Below are 23966 nucleotides of genomic sequence, written 5' to 3'. Positions count from 1 at the left end.
GTGGTTAATGGCAAGATTAATAAAGTATGACTTCCAAGGGCATTTGCACTGTAAAAATGGTTACTTATGTGTTCACCAAGGAGTTCACTGAGCTTTCTCAATATTTTGGTAGAATTTCCAATGTTAACATTTCATACACTAGATCTAACAAGTAGGTGAGATATTTTTGAGCAGATAAATTCCTCCCAAATTCCCACACCACATTTGGCAACCAACTTTTCTACACATGTAGTAGCTTCCTGGCTTAACTCAGTAATATGAAATCAGCTGATCCTTAAGGTCATTCTAGTTTTCTAGGGATAATTAATTTTTTTCATCAAAATGGGTTATAACTAACTGTTAAGATAAAATGAATGTCAGGTCTATTCTTTCTCATTGAGTAAGGTGCATATTTATTTGTGGCTGCAGCATTGGTCAGGATATAGAAGGCAGAAGGTAGCAAGAAATGAGATATTTTTAGAATCACAACATCATGGACTATAAGAGAGAGGTCAGAACCCAGATGCTCATTTTATAGATAAAAGTTTAAACAACCAGTCAAACAAGGGTAAAATGCATATGCAGTTGGAATGTAGAACATATCTTATACACTCAAAGATTTCCCCTCAAAGCCATCTGTTCTTAGAGTTTACAGAACTAAACTACCTCTAAATATGAATACTGGCTGTATATAATGCTTTTCTTGCAGTGGAAACATTTCCATAACTATATTTCATTTTATTTAGGCTAATACAAAAAATAGTTTACATTCACAATATCAACCAATATACAGAACTAAATGAATTCTGGATAATAACAAGAAGCTATTATGTAACTAAACTGTCACAAAATCATCATAAATATTATAACATTAACTGTATTAATCAAGTAAATTCCTCAAAAAGAGCATCTGGGGAGCAAGAGAGTGATAATGGGAATCAGTACTACTAATGTTTTAGTTATGCTATCTACCTAAATAAGTGTTCAAAAACCCTTGGTGAGTATGAAGAAAGAAGAGGGAGTTAGTAATAACAGAAGGAATGGTAAAGGCTCTAGAATTCTGAGGAAGAAGAGAAGGAAAAGCAAGTTCCACACATTTTGAGATGATGGGACCTCAGGCCAACCCTGTGGATGCACAGATATGGAAACTGGGGCCCAGCAAAATATGGAGCATTTTGGGGTCTCTCAGTTACACGGTAGTAGAGGTGAGATTAATACCCAGGTCTCCTTCTGGTTGTCCCTTATTTTATCCATTAGAACAGACTGCTTTGCTCTTTCTCGAAGAGGCTTCCAAAAAATGAAGATAAAATCACCATAACCAATATAAATATCTTTACATGCACAAATATCACTGCCAAAAATGGAATTAAAACCTCTATTCAGTGCTCTATCCTCTTGTCCAGCCTGTGGAATGGGCACATGGTGGGATTTCAGTCACATGTTTCCAAGCTGGACATTTACCATTTTTTAACTTCTGAAATGACTCCATGCTATCCTTGAGTCATGAATCTTCTAATTTTCACTTTTTAAAAGTAACTGTATTTCTCACAGGTGGAGCTGATTCTGTTCTCTTCTAATATAAGTACTATTGTATGCACATATTCACTGCCTCTTTGTGGCTTTTCTATCTATCCCACTGAGAGGTAGGTATCAAAAAGGTTTCTGGATGACCAATGAAAAATTACACAAAATTGTGGTAGTTATTGCATTTGGGACTCCCAGGTCTCATTCTGTTATGAATTTTGAGTGCAAGCATTATAGGACAAATCAGCATTTCTATGTGGAATGAAAGAAACAGGCTTCAATTAGTTGGTTTACATTTTCTTTCCTCATGTCAGCAATATATATTTTTTAATAATAGTGGAGCCTATGTTCCTTTATTCTCTGCCTCACCCCTCCTTAGCTTTCTCTTTTCCCCTCATTTTTCCTTCCATTCGTCCATCCATCAATCCATCTACCTACCTTTATCACTGAACTTTCTATTCAGCATTGACTACCTACCTTAAGAAAAATCATGGTTTTTAAAAGCAACAAAATACTTTCAGAAGGCACATTCGGTTTTTCTCTAAAAAATTATCCTTCCATATATCAGGTACTCCTGAAGCACCATGAAATGACACAGAAATAGCCTACTTTCCTTATTGAGTTACATCTTTATAAGTGCTTTAAAATAGGTATCTAATCTGTACATCCATTATCTCACCCGAGTCACATAATGGTGTCATTCATACCACATACAATATGAAGTGTGTGGTGGGTGGGTGGGAAGGCAGGTTAATTTTATTTTGTGAAATACTGCGGATTTTTTTTTTTTTTTCAATTAAACACTGCTTTGGGAAGGACGGGATTATCTTATTTTAAAGATTTTAAAAGAGGGAGGATGCTAGAATAACCTTGATTTGGGGGGGGGTGCTGTCAGATTGTTACTAAGCAGGCTGTTCCCTTGGTAACAGGAGCAGTCATAAAAGAGTACTGGGAGCTATCTAGAATATCCTTGACTGTGAAAATGTTGAAATATCATTGAAAATAGAGGCCTGGTTGACATTGGACTATATACAACTCTATTAAAATAATACAAATTATGCTTCAAATCTGTTCTTCACAGTTTACCAAATATTTCATTTGATTCTGACAATCCTATTATAGGAAGGACTGGTATTAACTTCATTTAAAATATATAACTGAGATGAGAAGTCTAAAAGAGGGATGGGCTTCTCACTTTTGTTCTTTCTCCTTATCCTCTTCCTTCTTCTTATCAAACGATATTAACCACACACACAAAAAAAATGGTGCCTAGTTTGAAAATTAAGGAGAAATCACTTCAATAAAAAAAATTATCCACAAATATCAACAGAAACATATTCACCTATCTTCAACAAAACTAGAATATACTAACCACCATACTATATGAAGCAGAACTGCCAAAAGGTCAAACAGCTCCAGATTTCAGACAAAGTCATTAGACCAAAATACTCCAAAATAGATGGCATAATCTTAGAGGAAAAGCCAGTTCCTTGTCTGAAACAATGGAAATGGGATAAGTGTCAGTAGTAGAGGATTTCCTGGATATTTTATCTGATACTACAGAGTAGCAAGGAGGAGCAAAGCCAAAAGAGGAAATACAGATATACCACATTTATAAGAAGCAGTCTGTAGATGAAGCAGATGGGAGGAAAGAGACTCCAAAGATGAGTAGCCCTGCAGCTGCCAATCTTTGTTGACTGGAGAGAATAAAAGGTTAAAACAGCTCTCTTAAACACACAATCCTGTCATAGGGAGCTTCATGGTAACCTAGGGAGGATTATGTTAGCTCAAAATGCTGCCCTGTCTACCATATGAATCCATATCAAATAGATGAGCTGGAAAGAAACTTACCTTAATTAAAGATAAGCAATAATTGAGAATAAACCTGCACAGTATTCATGCAAAAAACACTCTAAGAAAAGGAGTTAAGGAACAGGAGAAATAATAGTACATAAAAACCACTCAACAGAAAAAGTGAATCCACTGAGCACATGAAAAAAATGACCACATATACTGTCATAACTCATAGAACTTAAGGAAACAGTTCATACAGATATATAGGTGATCAGAAACACCATGGCAAAACAACCACAGGAATTGCAACATAACAGAGCTCAGAAAAGAAATGGAAAAGAAAAAATAAAGCCCTTCCAGAAATGAGGCTATATGGTAAGAAGTATAGAGCAGATAAATTAACAAAAAGCAAAGAGGAGATAAAGTGGAATGATTTCTTCATCTTGATTAACCAAGGGCTCAAAATATGGCATTTAAAATGATAAGCATATAATAAAGGTATAAAAAATGTTCATAGGCATAAAGGTAATCACAAGAAGAACCAAGGAAATAATATAACTAAAATGGTGCAGTAGAGGAAAAGTAGACATATACTAATTGGATATTGCTCATAGCAGTGAGTCAAAAGATATCTTAAAAATTATTAATATACTAGATACATCACATAAAATTAAGGGCAAAAACCATAAAGAAATCATTATATAGAGAGGATATTTGCACCTGTATGTTTATCGAAGCACTATTCACAATAGCAAAGATATGGACTCATCCTAAATGTTAATCAATGAAAGGAAAGAAAGAAAATGTGGTATATATGCACAATGGAATACTATTCAGCCATAAAACAAAAACTTACATCTTTTGCAGTAACACAGATAGAACTGAAGGCCATTATCTTAAGTGAAATATCTCAAACACTGCATGTTCTCACTTGTAAGTGGGAACTTATAATGTATACATGTAGAAGCAGAGAATGGGATGATGGACAATGGAGATTCAGAAGAGTTGGGGGGTAGGAAGGAGGCAGATGATGTGAGGTTACTTAGTCGGTACAAAGTGCTTTGCTCCAGTGATGGATGGATGCACTGAAGGCTCTAACTTCACCATAAGGCAATATATAGATGTAGTAAAATTGCATTTTTACCTCATGAATATATATACATAAAAAATAAAAATAACTACTTAATATCAGTTGTATTAAGAAAAAGCAAAATAAAGCAATAGAGAATAGCAGGAAAAAATAAATATACGAATTCTAAACCATAGTGAAAGAGAAAACTACTAGCATCAAGTAAACTATAGCAAACATGATTAATATAATGCAAGTGTAGTGTTCAGCATATATTGTTGGTTACTTATCCGTTATCCATTATCTATGCCCTCCCTCTTTCTTCCTATCAAAATGCTGATTTTGGTCATATATCCCTAGCTTTCCCATACAGTCATATACTTTAGGGAATGGTTCTTAACTACTGGCAATTCTGCCCCCAAGGGACACTTGGTAATGTCTGGAGACATTTCTGACTGCCATGGTTTGGGGGGATGCTACTGGAATTTAGGATGGAGGCTGGTACAAGGACCTGAGTTCCAGGCCAAAAACCTATGTGTGATCTTTCAGGTTCAACCATAGGCAATTACAAAGGCTTTGCTTGAGAGGCTTCATGGGGGAAAGCTGCCTTACCTACACGGGATTTAGAACACAGCCTGTACTGGCCTCCTTATCAGGGGGCCTTGATGGAGATACTTTTCAGGTGCTTCTACCAAGACCTACTTGTTGGTGAGACAATTGACTGAGACACTTTTCTCCACATTTTTTTCTACCCGTTAGTCCTTTTTCCTCTCCCTGTCCATAGCCCCTGAGGTCCGTAAGATGACAGGAGTCATTTGTTCACTGCTCCTCAGCAGTGAAACAATTTCCTCTGTCTGCACTGCATGTCATATGCTTGACCTTTGCCCATGTGCCTGGTTCACAGGGGGGAAAAAATGGAACAGTGATGAGCTGGCATTAGTGTTCTTTTTAGTCTCTTGCTCATAATATTTATTACAGTAAGTGAATAAAGACTTGTTACTTTCACTTTGGCTGTCTTGACTATCTCAACACCTCACAGGTAGGCACATAGATGCTGCTAAACACACTGCAATGCACACAACAGCCTCCCATAATGTAGAATTATCTGGTCCAAAATATCAACAGTAGTGAGGCTTCTGGATCCCATCCTATTACCAGCTCTAGGGTAAATAAGTTCATAAGTTCATGGGATTCTCCCAGAGAATGTTATTTATCTAGGGGTGAACAAATGACCAAATAAGTTGGCCCAATTACACTGAAGTGGATGACTTAATATTCCACGACTGGGGTAGAATTTCCTTCAATTTCTGTTGTGTTGGACATGAACAAAGTAGTATGTAGTCTTGATTGCCACTGATGGTCATCTTATAAACATGAAGGGAAATAACTTTGGGATAAAGTTTATACTATGCCAGAGACAGGGAGATAACTTAGGTTCTTGAAGACATACATTAATGGCTGATAGAACTGTTACTATAGCCAACCTCACCTTCATACCTGCAGAAATGTCTAATAAATTTTCTTATTATTTAAGCCAGTTTCAAGTGGAGTTTTCTCACTTGCAATAAAAGTATTGTTACAGAAAAATAAAAAAATTTAAAAGCAATAAAAACAGAAAGCAAATTCTAAAAGCAAAGATATATACATATAAATAAATATGTATAAACAGACTATTAAAAGAATTTAAAAATTGAATCACAAAGCAAAACTTTAATATACACTATATTAAAATACCTAACACAAAGTGACATAAATATCAAAAAATAAAAAGATGGGTATTAGGTAAATGCAAGCCAAAATAAGCACAAGTCATAATCTTAATATCTGATAATTTAAACTACAGGGCAAAAAGCATCCAAGCATTTTTATAATGGTAAAAGTAAAACCTACAACAAAAATCAAATAGTCATGAATTTATATAAACCAGGAAATACAGCCACATATTATATAGAAAAAAAATAAAGTAAAAACCACAGATAATAAAAGGAGAAATTGACAGAAATCCCTCAGAGAAATTTTCTCTCTTTCAACCATGACAATGCACATGGACCAAGGGAAGAACAGTTTATAAAAAAAAAAAATCTCAAAAATATATTTAGGGCAGGAGCTATAATTTATAGTATTATACAGTATACTATATATATTGTAAAAAAAATTATACAGTATACGATAAGTAGATTTTATATAGTCCTCTGTTCTCTAAAAATAGAAACTAGATGTTTCACAAAAATTGACCCATATAAAGAAAAGTTTACATGGTAATATTTTGGTACTCTTGATTCTGTAGAAAGAGTGATCTATTTCTGCTTGAACTCCTATCACAAGTGACTACTCCTTTAGGAGGAGTGTAAAAACTGTTCCCATAGGAAGCATTCTACAGTTTTTGATAGCTCCAGGTACAGGGAAAGGGAATTAGAGAGGGCCTAAAACTGCTGGGCCACTTTAATAGAAGAGATCTGAACCCTGACTAAATAAGAATAATACAGGCAATCTACACTATCCAGATAAGACAAGGATAAAATGATGTACAGTTGATAAACACTACATGCTATATATGAAGCAAACTCTTATAAACTCACAAAGGCTGAGAACTTTTTATCAAAGTATGAACATAGAATAAAAAGTGAAATCTTAGTTTAAACTGGCATGAAACTAGATAACAGTGGACATGTAGGTCAGACAGAGTCAACAGAACCTGAAAAAAAAAAATTCTGGGTGACCCTGATCAAAACTGAAACTTTTCCCTTGGCTAACGAGTTTTAATTAGATATTTCTTGAAGAACTTTAACTTTTCTCTCATAATTGCAATCTATTGCCCTTGTGCTCTATGTATATACACTGTCATATATTTCTGTCACTTTACTGTCTCCCTTCTACTTTTATTTCCTGTTCAGAGGAAACATGACATAAGGTGTTTAGCACATTCTTCTTCTGAACCCAAGACTGCTCTAATATCCCCCTAAATTTACTGGGAGTTGAGAATGGACTATGCAACTCATTAAAATCAAGGCAAGGAAATCTACCAGTACTAGGCTTTAAGGGCAAAGTTAGGTGTGAGCTTAAATGTAGCGTTTTTAAGGGTGACGGGATTGAATAATACATTATGATTAACATATCAGGTTGATTAGACAGTTACTCAAGCTGGCTTTCTCACCTCTTTCGGCTAGAGGACTGGGCTACAAGAAATATCTTCTAGTATTTAAAACTAGAAAACCTCCATCTTCTGGGGAAAGAATCAAGTGAAAAACAGATGTTTCAGTCAAATTTCCACTAAATAGTGATAACTATAATTTCTTGCTCCGATATAGTAGACTTTTTGTTTTGGAAAATGATTCTAAGATTCTTGCAAATAAACTTTCTAGTCTACACAGAAATACTACTGAGTTTGGTGACTTCAGTGAAGTAATAAGTCTTGTATAACAAAAGCTGTATTGTACTTTCTAGTTTGGAAAGCAATATATTGCCTTGTGTATGTGCAATAACAAATTGTACCTAAGTACTATTTAATATAAAAGTAGTTTTCCTCATTATTTCTACTTTGAAAACTAAAAGAAAAGGGATAAGAAAAGAAAAAAATAATTTACCACTTAAGTCACTCTCTGATTCTGGAAATAACATTTTAATTCAGTTCCACTTAAAAAATAAAAGTAGTTTCCTTACCTCCACAATGAGCACATTAACCATATTTTCACATACAGAAAACTTAGGTACATTCAATTGCTTATAAGACATGTCTCCATATAACACATTTACATTCATGTGAAGTATATGAACTTATTTAATTGTATATATTATATGTGACTTTAGCATCTAGTACCTTTTAAAACAACTAACATGTATGCTTATTTTCTACAAGTTAATTCATATATGATGATTAAAGGTTAGGAGAGTCTCTTTTGAAGAACTATAATAGTTGTATTCATACTATGAGAATGCAATAATCTTTCTAAACATAAGCTTTAAGCTAAAGCTTTAGCAATTTAAGTTATGTAACTAGCAATGCATGGAATTCTTAGCGGGTTGCACTGTTTGGATTACAGTGTAAGTCATTTCAAGTGGTTCACAATTACTTGTGCATCCAGGGAAAAAGCACCAAGTATAGTAATTTCTTTTCCACATCATAGATGAAATAGCAACACAATGATCTCAATTTCCTTTCAAAATCTAATCATTTATAGAGCATTTATTTCAAATGCTCCTTTAGCTTTCTTAGTGAGATCAACTGATAACTGGAGATAAGAATGGAAATGGCAAAAACAGATGCTATACATAATACCTACTAACTTAACAGAATTGAAATTTCTTCTAACATTGATGGTTTCCATTTTTGAACTGAGTTCCTGAGATCTAAAAAGGATTCTGAAAATAAGTATAACATTTATAAACTTGTCAACTATATCTATTAAAAAGAAACTCAAAAGGTGCCTTTCTTGCCAATATATGAAGCAAAAATTTTCCCGATGAACAAAGCACCTATTATGGTAAGGAAATATAAAAAGAAAATATTTTCTACAAATTAATATACAAATTTATGTGCATAAACGTGTAGTTCTCCCAGCTGTATACGTAACATTTTTAAACAACACACAATGAAAGAAATTCAAAACACAGAATGAAAAAATAACCTATGTGCTAATATTCCAGTTATTAAATGTTGCAGCATATATGTCACTGTAACAATTGGAAAAAATTTTCTAATCTAAAGGGTTAATGTAATTTCTTTGGAAATATACTTTATAAAAAGTCTCCAATATATAATCCTGACTGTCACATTTCAAACCAAGCTAAAGGTTTTTACAGCTAAGATGCAATTCCATGAAAATAAAAACGCACACAGAGGCTACCTCATCAGACTATGCAGTACACAGCATTACTGGTGTGACTTTGGTACAGGACAGCTGGGCTTTTATGTTTCTTTAATTTACCAGAGGCACACGGTAAACATCTTATCAACAACAATTGACCTTTATCACCGTAAGTTTTGCTGCTCACAGCAAGGTAATAATATTGTTTTGAACATTTCTAGATCATGACAAAAGTTCCTTACCTGAATATAAACAATGAATCCCCTAGATGTAAAAACATCTTTAAATGAATGCAGAGATGCATAAGGAGAAACACAAATTACTTGCTTTGACAGTTTTCAGCCAAAGTTTGTTTCATATCTTTTTCTACTGAACTTGTTATTTTTATAAGAAGTTCCAGCTTCTGCTCAGATTTCATTTCTTTTTCCCAGTGGTTTTTTTGTGTTCTTGCATTTCTGTTTTGCTAGCTATGCTTTTTTTCCGAGATGAGGTATTAGGAACAACTGCACCAGGTCCACTTGCAGCTATACAAAACAAAGAAACAAACTATTGCTTAGATTTACACAAGTACTACAAGTTCAAATAATACTGCTGAGTGACAAGATAATTCTTATTATACTTGTGATGTCAATGATACATTATGAACATTTAATATGACATTTTTAGCCTTTTACTTTTTAGAATTCAACACAGATATAGAAAAGTAATGACAAATGGCCCGTGTTCACAACATCTCTCATTTCACTCTACACTGCTCCTAGAAAACTAATTAATTTCCATAATTTTAAACTACCATCCACTGTGCTAATGATTTTTTTTTTTTTTGAGACAGAGTCTCACTTTGTTGTCCAGGCTAGAGTGAGTGCCGTGGCGTCAGCCTAGCTCACAGCAACCTCAAACTCCTGGGCTCGAGTGATCCTTCTGCCTCAGCCTCCCGAGTAGCTGGGACTACAGGCATGTGCCACTATGCCCGGCTAATTTTTTATATATATATATCAGTTGGCCAATTAATTTCTTTCTGTTTATAGTAGAGACGGGGTCTCGCTCTTGCTCAGGCTGGTTTTGAACTCCTGACCTTGAGCAATCCGCCCGCCTCGGCCTCCCAAGAGCTAGGATTACAGGCGTGAGCCACAGCGCCCGGCCATGATTTTTAAATTTATACTTCTGGCCTGGGCCTTTTCACTTAGCTCAAGAAATGTATAGGCCGGGCGTGGTGGCTCACGCCTGTAATCCTAGCACTCTGGGAGGCCGAGGCGGGCGGATTGCTCAAGGTCAGGAGTTCGAAACCAGCCTGAGCAAGAGCAAGACCTCGTCTCTACTATAAATAAAAAAGAAATTAATTGGCCAACTAATACACATAGAAACAATTAGCAGGGCATGGTGGTGCATGCCTGTAGTCCCAGCTACTCGGGAGGCTGAGGCAGGAGGATCACTTGAGCCCAGGAGTTTGAGGTTGCTGTGAGCTACACTGATGCCACGGCACTCACTCTAGCCTGGCAACAAAGTGAGACTCTGTGTCAAAAAAAAAAAAAAAAAAAAAAAAGAAATGTATATCCAACTGCCCACTGGAGTTCTCTTTATAGATACCTGACAAAAACATACTTACCATGCTTAAAACTGAACTCATCATTTTCCCTATAGCATTGATTTCCTCCTACATCTTCTATGAACACAAGAAGCATTCTTGACTCGGGAATTATCCTTTTGTATTTGGAAAGATATTCTACATGTAGTTACACTTCTAGTATGGATGGGTAAACTCCTGTCACAAAAATCTTCCTGAAGACTGCAACTTTACACTCTGCACTAAATATGAGGAACAACTACTTAAAGACACTCAATAGTGAACAAAAGCAGGCAGTTACTGGAGAAGAATCAACTCTCAAAACAAAGAGAAAAAGGGGCAAGTCCCTCCTTCTTCTTCACAGCTTTAGCCTGATGTCAGGTCCCAATCTGCACCATGTAGAATGGCAAAAATTCTAACATAAAACCCAATCTTACTAGCATGAAGAACCAGAAGACAAGTATTGGGGTAACTACAGCTACTGGAAAGTGATGTGGGAATTCCCAGAAAGGATGACCCTGAAATTCTATGTATAAACCATAATCAAATCTATGGCATGAGCAGAGTAAGCTCCAAGCAGCAGCCCAGCTAAAGCTAAAAGAAGTAAACTAAAGTCTGAGCTGCCAGTCACTTCAAGGGACACAGTTTTGCAATCTTAGCGCAGTCAAAATTAACCCTTTGCTTTAAAAACAAATAAAACAATATTCTTTGGGAGAATCTAACATAAATAACAGAATTCAGTTTCTACAATGTATCATTCATAATGTCTAGGATAAAATCCAAAATTTCTCAATATACTAAAAACAGGAGAACATCTTTCTTGCTGAGAATGGATAAATTGACAGAGACCAATCCTGAGATGAGTCAGATTAACAGATAAGAATTTTATTTTATTTTATTTATTTATTTATTTTTTTTTTTGAGACAGAGTCTCACTTTGTTGCCCAGGCTAGAGTGAGTGCCGTGGCGTCAGCCTAGCTCACAGCAACCTCAAACTCCTGGGCTCAAGTGATCCTTCTGCCTCAGCCTCCCGGGTAGCTGGGACTACAGGCATGCGCCACCATGCCCGGCTAATTTTTTATATATATATCAGTTGGCCAATTAATTTCTTTCTATTTATAGTAGAGACGGGGTCTCGCTCTTGCTCAGGCTGGTTTCGAACTCCTGACCTTGAGCAATCCGCCCGCCTCGGCCTCCCAAGAGCTAGGATTACAGGCGTGAGCCACAGCGCCCGGCCAAGAATTTTAAAGCAGCAATTTCAACTACGCTCTAGGACAAAGGAAAATATGGTTATATTAATAGAAAATAAGTGCAAAAACTATAAAAAAGAACCAAGTAGAATGTCTAAACCTAAATAAATATCTGAAACAAAAATCTCAAATAAAAACTGGGTGGGTTTAATGACAGGATGGAGAGGATAGGTAAAAGTAAACATCAACCAGATCATTGGAAAAAAAAAAAAGAAACAAAAAAACCTAAGTATACATAGTCAAACTTCTGAAAACCAAAGATAAAGAGAAAATATTGAAGGTACACAGAGAAAAATAACCCCTTATCACAAACCAGAAGACAACAGATCATTAAAGTGCTAAAAGAAAAAACTTTCTACCCAGAATTCTCTATCCAGTAAAATTACCTTGCAAGAATGAAAGCAAAATAAAGACATTTTTCAGACACAATAAAAATGAATGGAATTTGTTGCCAATAGACCTGCAGTATAAGAAATGCTAAAAAGCCTCAGGCTGAAAGCAAATGAAACCAAATGGAAACACAGACATCAAGGAAGGAATAAAATGCATCAAAAATGGCAAATACATGGATATAAAATTTTTTCTTTTAATTTCTTTAAAATACATATGACTAAAGAAAATATAATATTGTATGCAGCGATTGTAATATATGTGGAAGTAACACATAGGATAACTATATGTAAAGCATGGGAAGAAGGGAAGCTAAATGAATCTATATAGTTGTAAGATTTCTACATTTTATTTTAGGTGGTACAAAATTAACTCTAAGTAGACTGTGAAAAATTGGGAATATATATTAAGAGTAACCAATAAAAGAATACAAAAAAGATATAGCAAAAAGCCAAGAGATAAATAAAAATTAAACTCTAAAAAATACTGAATTTATATAAAATAAGGAAAGAATAAAAGGATAAAGATCAGAAGAAATAAACAGAAAATATAATGAAGTAGTAGACCTAATCCAAATATATCAACAATTACATTAAATGTTAACAAACTACAAATACTGTAATTGTAAGGCAGGTACTGATAAATGACTTTTTAAAAGGTCAAATATATGCTGTCTAAAAAAAAATCTATGTTAAATAAATATAAAGATACATATTGATTGAAAGTAAATGGATGGAAAAAATAATCATGCATACAGCATATAGTAAGCAAAAGAAAGCAGTAATAGCTATATTCACATTAGATACACATTAATACAAAGTATTAATAGAAATCAGAGGGAAGTTTCATGATAAATGAGTCAGTACAATTAGGAAGGCCCAACAGTCAAATATGTGTGAACCTAATAAGAGAGCTCCAAAACATACAAAGCAAAAACTTATCAAATTAATGAGAGAAATAGACAACTCCATGGTTGTGAATGTAATTGTTCTCTAAACAATCAATAAAACAACTAAATCCCTTTCCTGACCACACTCTCACTCCATTCCCCCCCTAAAAAACCAGTAAAGACATAGAAGATCTGAACATTATTGACAACCTTGACCTAAAGCATAATGATAAAACAGTTTCCATGAGGATCAATGAACTACAGAATAAACATTCTTTTAAATACACTTGGTACATTCAAGGTAGTCCAAATGTTAAGGCATAAAACAAATACCACATTTTAAAAGAATGAAATTGTATGGTATATGTTCTGTAATCACAATGGAATTAAATAAGAAATGATAAAAAAAAAAAAGACCTAAAAACACCCCCAAATATTTGGAATTTAACAAATGACATTGGTATTTGTTTTATGCCTTAACATTTGGACTACCTTGAATGTACCAAGTGTATTTAAAAGAATGTTTATTCTGTAGTTCATTGATCCTCATGGAAACTGTTTTATCATTATGCTTTAGGTCAAGGTTGTCAATAATGTTCAGATCTTCTATGTCTTTACTGGTTTTTTGGGGGGGGGATGGAGTGGGAGGGTGGTCAGGAAAGGGATTTAGTTGTTTTATTGATTGTTAAATTCCAAATACACTTCTAACACTCCATGGATTAATGAAGAAAGCACAAGGTAAACTACATTTTTAACTAAATAATAATAAAAATACAATGTAACTTTTATGACATGCAATTAAAATGCTTAGAAGAAAACTTATACCTTTAAATGTTTATATAATGAGAAGAAATATCTAACAATCAATGATCTAAGAAACTAGGAAGAGAGGATAAAAGTAAACTAGAGGAAGCAAAAGGAAGAAATCAATTAAATATAAAACAGAAAATGAAGAGTCAAAAGTTGGTTCTTTGAAAAGGCCAAAAAAATTGGTAAATCCCAAGTGACAATGATGAAGAAAGAGAACACAAATTACTGGTATCATAAATAGCAGAGGTTATTGCCACATTCATTAAAAGGATAATAAAGAAGCAACAAAGTTAATAACTTAGATACAATGAACAAATTTGCTGAAAAATACAAGTTACCTAAAGTGCCACAAAAATGAAGCAGGAAATTAACTCTATTAAATATTTAAGGAAGAAACAACAATCTTATAAAACCTCATTCATAAAATAGAAAAGGAGGAAATACTTCCCAATCATTTTATGAAGCTAGCATTTTCCTGCACAAAAACCTTAAAAGGACATTACAAAAAAAGAACTACAGATCAATATCCTTCACAAATACACATACACAAATCTTTAAAATCAAATTGAGTCTAGCAATAAAAATAAATAAAATTACAATATATATATATATAAAATACATCACAACCATGTAGGGTGCATCCTAGGAGTGCAAGGCTGGCTTAATATTTGAAAGTCAAATATAACACCATTTACACTTTATTATTTAAAAATGTATATGAAATACATACATTTATTATGTGTCTATATACAAGGAACAATGTACTGTGATTCAAAGAGCATTCAAATTCTAGGTCGACTGATTACTAGCTATGTGAACTGAGCCAAATTATAAATAAAATCTTTTGGTTACCTTCTTCATCTGTAATGGACATAAGAATGATACTGACCTCTAAAGGTTATGGTGAGAACTATGAGAATTAATAGGAAAATGCTTGGTAATACAAATAATTATATAAATGTTAGCTTTGTATTATATATGGAATATACCACAACCTACATTTAACATACTTATTCAGTTGTCTGTAGCTTCATATACTTACTATTTAAAATGTACAAGGTTCAAATCTACCTAAAATATTTTCCCTTATACACCCTGGTAATGTGATAGAGCTATAATCGGGCATAACAGATCAAATTGGTAATATAGAGTGTCACTGAAAGTTCTTGTTTTGATAATTATATATATACCATCAATGGAAGAGGTGGTTTAGGTCTTAAAGGTTGAGAGGTAAGAGAGAGGATATTAACAGAAAAAAATGGCATGAATGCTAAGAGGATTTGGGAAGAAGTGAAAAGAACAGTTTAGATATAGTATAACAACAATAGCAGCTACCATTTAGTGGGTGTTTACTACATGTGTCAAGTACTTTACATATATTATCACACTCATCTCTGACAACTTTATAAAGGAGGTACTATTACCTTGATTTTATGACTACGATACTAAGAATTAGAGAGGTTAAGTAACGTGTCCATGGTCATATAGCTAATAAGAAGCAGGGCTGAGATTTTAATCTAGGTCTCTCTGACTCTAAACCAAAAGAATATCTGAGAACAGTAAAAGAAGGAAAAGAAAGAGGACATCTCCAACTAGGCTACGGTCAAAGCCTTGGAGCTACAAGGAATTCTCTGAGAAAAAAAGATATGGGTAAGAAGAAATGAACAGAGTAGAATGTCCCTGTCTTGGATAGAAAACTAGGAAGGAAGAGGGTCTTCAGACAAGAAAAATGGAATAAATATCAAGTTAAAGTAACAGCTTGGAAGTCAGGGTAAGAGGGGTATTTCAGCAAAGATCAACAACATAATCAAATGTTCTAAGAAGTTAAAGTAGAAAAATGCTGATAAAAGATTTCATAGTGATATCATCAGACTGTAATGAAGAGATTAAAATATAAGGAAAGAGAAAAACTCCTCATATAAAATAATGCTTTAGGCCAAATAGAAAATCAGAAGATGAGAGTCCATAATTTGGGGGAAAGTGTGAGTATGAAAATTTTTTTTTAATAAATGGGAGGGGGGCAGACAACAGACAAAAGATAAATACATATCAACAGGCTAATAATATATTTTTAACCCTTAGGATCATTATGATCTAGGAAGTGTAATGATTCTAATTAAAAACAGATTTTACATTTAAAAAGCAAACCAGAATACACAAACACACACACACACCCCTAACCTGGTTTGCTGCTTGCTTTAGTACTCTTTAAGGTAGCTGGTGGTGTTGGGAGGATCTTTGCAGGTGTATATGTATTTAAAGATACTTTCCTTCTAGATGCTGGACTGGAACGTAAAGCTGTACAAGCAAAAAAAACAAACAAACATGTTAATTTAGTAATTTCCTGCCAATTGTACCTTAACATTATAGAAAATGTCTTATGACATAATTTAGTAACCCTAATATACATGTAATAAAAGTAGAAAATAGACAATTCATCCGCCTGCTTCAAAGAATAGAAATTCATCCACCTGCTTCAAAGATAGGGCATTATGAAGAGTTTCTAGAGGACAAATAGATGGCACCATTTCTAGAGGACAAATACAAGGCAAGGTTTACAGAGTAAATTCAGCAAAATCATCTTTCTGGTACAGACAGTTCTCTCATGGTCTTAGCGAAATATTCTGTTTCTGTATTGTAAATAATAAGAAGATTAACAGAATTCCAAGAATAGAGCAACAGACTTAATTTTATTCTGCACTGATAACTATAGATAGACCATAACTAAAACTTATGGTCTATAAGCATGGCAGAGGGCTGAGGGAACAGTTTTATGGCCTGGTAACAGAAGTCAGTAATCTTTAAGACACAGCCCCAAATTGTTTTTCTATCAAAAACAACAAACAGAGATTTAGGGATGGTTTATCTACAACACAATGGTCTACTATCATATTTAAGAATAAATTAACTAGATTTTAAGTAATTAAATCAGATTGTCTTCCTATATTACCCAGTTGAGATTATCTTAATGAGTGAGGACATTTTAAAGTTGAGTTTTTCCTTTTGTTTTTAATCAAGGTAGAGAGTCTGAAAGGTATGAAAAACAAAAGTAGGGATAATTCTTAAGTATGCAGTCCTTTGGGGAAGAACAGGGCAAAGTAGGAGGAGAAGAGGGACTACTGGTATGAGCTTCTAGATTCTTAAACAAAGGGAGATTACAAAATTTCGCAGGGTGGATCTGACAGCAATATTCAGTGTGATTCTGAAAATCAAGATACGGCTAATTATGGCAAATGTGCGTTTGGTGGTTGACACCTACAACAAACGGATATATATTTCGATGGCAGAGCTCAAAGTAGTCACTAATGAAAATAATATAAGTGATGAAAAAAGTCTTACAGTGCCTATAAATCACTATACCATTACTTAGCTCTTCCTGCTTGCATACTTTTACCCTATTTTGTTAACTGCCATCACTAACTTATCCTAAGTATTATTCCCACTCCTTTTCCTCCAATCTGATATTGTTACTGTCCCATTATAAGCTATATTCTCATTGCTACAATATTGATTAATTTTGTCCTAAATGGGGGAAAAAACTTCGAATGACAGAGAATGATTAACAATGTCTTTTCCCTTATTATAAACACCACAAAGTCTATATGGTTCTATGTATAGGATGCTACTTCGTGACAATTTAGGGAATTAATTGTAAATAATATAAATATAATAATACAATTATTATATAACTATAATTAATATTAATTTTGTAGTTAACCTAAAAAATACAAGACCCAGAGACTTCATCATAATTGGCATCCTATCTTATTTAATATTCAAAAAAATGAAAAAACAGAGGCTTTAGAAGACCTGGGTTTTAGTCCTGCTTGACCACTAGTGATTTTCTAAACTGTGTCCAAGTTTTTTTCTTTAAATAGTAAACTGTTCTCAAAAGAAATCTTAAATAAAATGGATTAGAGCAGAGACTGTGGTTGAAGCAGCCATGAAAGACATAAGCTCTAACCATTCAACATCCTCCCCTTTCTCAAGGAATTTTCAAAGGTTCTTGGGAATACAGTTTTAAAGACCAATGAACTAGATTATATCTAAAATTTATTCAATTCTATGAACTGCACTAAGTATATTTATTTTCTCATCTAGTTCCCTTAGCATGAAATTTTAAGAATCCCTCAGGCTAGAGGGACTGAGATGCAATTTGTGTCCATGATATAGAGAAGAGCTAATTAGAACAACTGGAAAGGAATCTAGTATCCTTTGCCTCATAAATGTATCTCCATAATACACTCTGATGAACTGAATTCACTAACTACAAAAATGAAGCTGTCATTAAGAGTGTCATAGAATAAACCTTAAAATATTGTCTCTTTGTAAATATGCCACTAAAATTCTCTTTTTTAAAACAAGCAGATTACTGCTGCTATTCATTCACTGCCAATCTTCTAAATAGCATTGATATCTACCCTAAATTCTTATTTACCATTTAGAATCTTTAATTTTTATTTTCAGATTTTAAATCCCTGCCCAGGAAAGGAGTGAAACATCAAGTATAAGAGTAAAGAGGTAAAATAAAATTTATTCAGGTTCTCTACTGCATTCTGAGGGAGGAGAATTATCCATTCTCTCAAGTTACAGAGAACATAAAAGGAGATGTTCATTTTCTTGACTTTGACTTTATAGCTTAGAGAAGTTATTTCATTTGGAATATTATCAATTCTCAAAATCAGACACATATATATGCAAATTTTGAAATTAAAACCTACTTCCAAAGCAATTCCTAAAGTGAAATATTTTAGAACATTCATATCGATATACCACTCCATTACCAATAATGATTGAAAGCTGATCTTTACTATCAGAAATGGAACACAAAGGAAAGATTACAACATTGCAGAAATGTAGGGGGCACCACTTGGACAGAATACAATGTGAATATTATTCTCTATCTAGAATTATACTATGTGATGACCAAGGAAAAGGAAGACAATAACAATGAGACATAAAAGTGGCATTCATTCCAAGAACTATAATATCTCATTTTATTCTTGGGCAAAATTATTTACAGAAAGAGAATGGTATACAAAGAATGTTTGTTGATTTCTAAGATAGAACTAGAATAGCAAGATTCTTAGCTCCAAGTTGAGCACTCTCTCCCAAAACTAATGCTTTTCAAACTGGAAATTCTGATGTGCTGAGGAATCCTATGCAGCTGATTATGACAACTGCCAGCTGACTTCTTATACCTAAAAAGAAGCCCCAAGCATTTACTGAATAGTGCCACATAATGTTTAATGTGTTACCATAAAGATATTTTCTAAAAAGTTAGTTTTCAAAAACCCGGGTTATATAGCTTTCTTTGCAGAACGTCAGCTTTTTATACGCTAATGTAGCTATTAAAATACTTCTCCATAGGGAAGTGGATATAATATAGTTTCCAAAACTTACTTAGCCATGAACCCCTTTACTTCACACATACAAATTAACCTCTTCAGAATATTTTTGAGGAACACAATTTGAAAAACTGCTGTCCTAATTTCCTCTTTAGTTAAGAGCTCTTTCTCACTACTTACCAAAAGTGGTGAGGGAATGGGTGTGTATGTGTGGGTTAAGGTGGATTGATATTTTGTAATTTTTAAAAAATTTGTTATGAAATGATATATTGTAAGATTTCTAGCAAATATAGTATATTTTAAAAATATATGACTTTATATTTTGTTGACTTCTATTTCTGGGTATTTCCCCCCCTTTTTGTAAGAAAAAATATTTGGGGGAAAAGTCAAAAAACGTGGTGCATTGAGCATTATAACAAAGAATTCCATTCCTAACAATGTCCCTTTACATTCCCTTCTCTCCTAAAATTCTATTCACTACCACTACTTGAGTTTATGGTTTTATAATTCTTGCTCTATTCAAATGATACATATTACCCAACAATTAATGAAGGTAAATTTTCCTACAACCTTCAGGGGTCTTCTGTAGAACATCACTTGATGGAGAAGCAATGGAAGCAAGAAATTCATCCACCTGCTTCAAAGATAGGGCATTATGAAGAGTTTCTAGAGGACAAATAGATGGCACCATGGAATATAATTCAAAGCCTAGAAGAGAAAGAAACAAAAACAAAAAAGAAAAGTTGGATATTCTAAAAATCAGTAATTAAAAAGCAGGAAAGCCATTGCTTAGAACTAGACAGTTTAGGTCTTTTTAATCTATCACATGCAAACACACAAGGTATCTGAAGTCATGACACCAGATGCTATGCAATATGGAGTTGGAACAAAATGTGACAAAGATTCCTTTTTAAATATAAATCACATAGTACAGCATGCACACAATTTCATTCTATATTGGTAAAATATAAGGATATTTAAAAAACAAACCTAGGGGAAAAAACAGAAAAAAAATGCAATTTTCCAGTTTTTAATTTTTAAAGTCAGGTCTATTCATTAGGTGGATAAACTGAAGCCATGATGGGTCCCTGATGCCAGGATGCTAAAGGTAATTTCTTGTTGAAAAATAATTATGTAATTACTTGAGAAGAGTGATTTGAAACACTTTTCTAGGCATGTCAAGACCAACAGTATTCTCTAGTATGATCTCCAAACAACATTCATTCACTTAGGCTGGAATTAAAATTCCAAAACATATTTCACCTACCTTTACTGAATTAACACAATAATTGTATTATTAGAAATCACTGGCTGAGTAAGGCCAAGTAAAAAGCAATACAAAATACAAATACATTCATATTTAACAATGGCACAGAAATACAAAAATTTCATGAAACAACCATGCAGATATGTATTAATACAGTGAAACAAAAGCACTTAAACACAGTTTATTTTTTTAAAACAGGATATAGGCTATTCCCTCCCCCCACTTTTTTTTTTTTTTTTTAAGAAAATTACCTATTTGAACTTTATTCAACTGAATGGCTTTTAAAATTGCTTCTATATACTGTTAAAAATAACAAGTCTTTCTATATCTATTCTTCTAAAAGTTCAAACTAATTTGCCTCCAAAGAAATACTCTTAATGCTTAAATAAATTTTAGATAAAGTCCAATGCCATTAATTAAAAGGTAAAAATTAATTAAACTCAGACTGCAAAACTCTTTTCTTCAATAGGTATGTGTTTTAAAATCGACTGTTGTATGATTTATTTAAATTTTGGGAGAAAATATTCACCAAAGAACTGCCTAATGTTCAGCTGGAATAGGGAAACATTGGTTAAAAGTGAATTTAATCTTCCTATGAAAATAACCAAAGGACTTACAAACTGTTATGTTTGATTTTCAGGTGCAAACCAAAGCATGACAACATTACACATACTTTAGAAACAAAAACAAAAAAGAAGACTATACCATAATAGCAGCTAAAGCACCTAAGTAAAGCACTAAAGAAATTAGGCTTGCACAACTGTTACATTTTTTTAAAAGTACAAGATTCATGCAAACAAGCGCAAACCCTTTCTTTGCATCACACTAAACTTAACAATGTACTTTTTTCTTCTTTCCTCAGATTGTTTATAAGTCTTTTGTAACAATTCTTTTCTTTCATTTGCTTGCTAGATTTTATAACAGGCAAATGACAATATAATATAATCAAGTTCCTCTGGACTGTATTTTTTTCCACTTAACTTTAGTAAACTTTTCCTATAATGCACAATGAAAGGGTTAGCGCAGCAATTTAAAAAGCCACCCTGCTGATATGTTTAGAAGCTATAAAAACATACCACTGGAGCCTAGAAATTCCACAGAGGAAACGGACCAGCACCTATAGAGGTGTAGGTGTTCTGCACAGAGGCCCAGAAAATAAGGTAAATCACTGTCAGAAGATACTTGTTTCACCATGTTTCTTGAACTAAAGATGAAGGGAGGGGTAAGTCCATGATATGTGTTAAAGATGGAAGTAACATGAAAGTTAAGGGAAATAAAAAGTGAAAGGAAGAGTCAAATGACAATTCAAAGGACAAATAAGACAACACAGCAATAAAAAAAAAAGAGAAATCTTAAAAACCCAAAAGAAATATTTGTAGAATTGAAAGTATTTTATATGCATTCAGTTGCATGTGTGTCAAATCCACTTTTTAAAAAGCCTAAACCAAAGGAATATAAATTATTTTCTGTTAAATTTAACAAAAGTATTTTTCATTTTTTAAAAATCTCCAGTTAAACAGATTTCTCCTAGATAAAATTTCAAATACTGGCTTTAAACACATAAGCATTCAGTACCAAAACTATAGTCTTAAACCTGTAATGTCTCTTCTTAGAATTTTTGTGACTTCTGTTTTTCTTGTGACTTCTGTTTTTCTTCTAAGAGGTTCTTAGGCATGTGGTTTCTTAAGAAGCTGCAGCTGTATCAAATAAAGATCTTTTTCTTCAAAAAGTTTCATTTAAACAGCTACAATGGAGGGAAAGCACATTAAGCTTTAAGGCTAAATTTTCACTTGCTGAGGATGAGATCTTCTTACTCCACCTTCAAGTATTAGTGCACTGTTATTTAGATGTGTTGTTAAAGGATCCGGATGGGAAAAAGTGAACATAAACTCATGTTGAATTCTTATTAGCTTCATAAAAGTTTTTGTAAGAACTGACTTGAAATTTTGAAAGACTTATTTGCAGTTAAAAAGAAAAAAGAAAAAAGTTCCAGGATAAAAGTACCTTCATTCCAAATAAAAGCAAAAACCTATAAATTTTCTTTTAAATTCTGTGAACCTGAATTATTTAAAAATGATCAGTAAATATTCCCTTTTGCCCCACAAGATCAAACTCTAAGTTAAAAGTTGTAATACTACAACAATTATGCTTATAAATAATGGTCATAAAACACTTTCCTATTCAGCCTCAAAATTTGAATTTTACTGAATTGGGTTTCTAGATTTTAACTTAGTCTTCTTCCTAACAGGAGTCCTCCAAATTTTAAGAAAAAGCAGTGGTACCAAAAGGAATTGGTTGCTTGACAACAGCAAACCATATTGCCATACAAGAGCAAAGTGGCAAATTTTTCAGAGTGCTCCAGACCAAGTTGGGTTTTGCTTTAGCCAAAGAGCCAGGGATACATGATGTTACACAGTGAAATCTGAATCACCTGGTTCCCAAGAACTTTTCAAAGACACATCTCATTTGGCTATTTGACATGGGTTACTCTGTGTTTTTCTAAATATCTCACTAAAACAACCATGTGATCAGAAAAGGAATTAGGAAGAAAAAACATCAAAATTATTAAAAATTAAGTGCAAATTAAAGATGATTAATTGTATTTTAAAAAACTGTGTGGATGGATCACTTGAGAAATTATAAAAAAATTTTCAAGTGTTAATTTAGTAGTAAACTCATCATCACTGTGGCCATTTAAAAGTTTGATGAATAATGTTAAATTATTGTTTGAATTACAGGTGAAAAGGGAGCTAGACAGTATCAATAATTTGGGTGAATAACAAGTTGGAATTGTATGCCGATTGACATTAAGGACGGAGAAATGAATGATACTGTATACCCCATATTTTAAAATAAGAGAAAAATAAAAAAGGAGTGAAGCAGGGGAGTATCTTTTAAAATAAAAGCAAAACGTACCATTGGTTGGGTGTCGAGCAAATGAGATAGAAAACCTTTTAACAGCAGAACCGCGTGTGGCGTCTGAGAAAGAGAAAAACAGGTACCTGAAATTCGTAACAGCTACCAAAAGAACACTTAAAAAAGGGAGAAAAACAAATATATGAGGAGGTTAGAAAGGTGACATGCAGAAGGGACAATGAGAGAAGGTAATAAGCCAAATACTGGTTAAAAGAAATAAACTAGCTTGATGACTGAGGCAAAGTGTTGAAGGAAACATATAAGAAAGAAAAGCAGGATGAACTTGCAATTCTGGTAAATTCATGTTTTGCTGACTAAAGTAAATTTGTTGGTATATGAGAAAAGTTTTATTTATTTATTT

At 33.4% G+C, this 23966-nt stretch overlaps 1 protein-coding gene across 21 annotated transcripts in view; it reads right to left on the bottom strand.

Moving 5' to 3' along the window:
* Positions 1–2228: 2228 nt before the first annotated feature.
* The window catches only part of PPIP5K2 (diphosphoinositol pentakisphosphate kinase 2), an 83674-nt gene continuing 61936 nt past the window's right edge, over positions 2229–23966 (bottom strand). For 15 of the 21 annotated variants that reach the window (XM_076008226.1, XM_076008228.1, XM_076008231.1 and 12 more), the window contains 4 exons: positions 23606–23668; positions 19993–20130; positions 16256–16372; positions 2229–9695 (listed from right to left, as the gene is read on the bottom strand). In XM_076008226.1, coding sequence (XP_075864341.1) covers positions 9586–9695; positions 16256–16372; positions 19993–20130; positions 23606–23668 — 428 coding nt within the window. In that variant the 3' untranslated portion in view covers positions 2229–9585. Of the gene's footprint in view, positions 9696–16255; positions 16373–19992; positions 20131–21765; positions 21826–23605; positions 23669–23966 lie in introns of all 21 variants that reach the window. The other 6 variants (XM_076008239.1, XM_076008241.1, XM_076008243.1 and 3 more) reach the window with 2 other exon arrangements.

Source organism: Microcebus murinus, chromosome 11 (genome assembly GCF_040939455.1).
Source record: "Microcebus murinus isolate Inina chromosome 11, M.murinus_Inina_mat1.0, whole genome shotgun sequence".
NCBI lineage: Eukaryota > Metazoa > Chordata > Mammalia > Primates > Cheirogaleidae > Microcebus > Microcebus murinus.
Note: the sequence above shows the minus strand (reverse complement) of the source record. Positions and strands in the feature narration are given on the sequence as shown.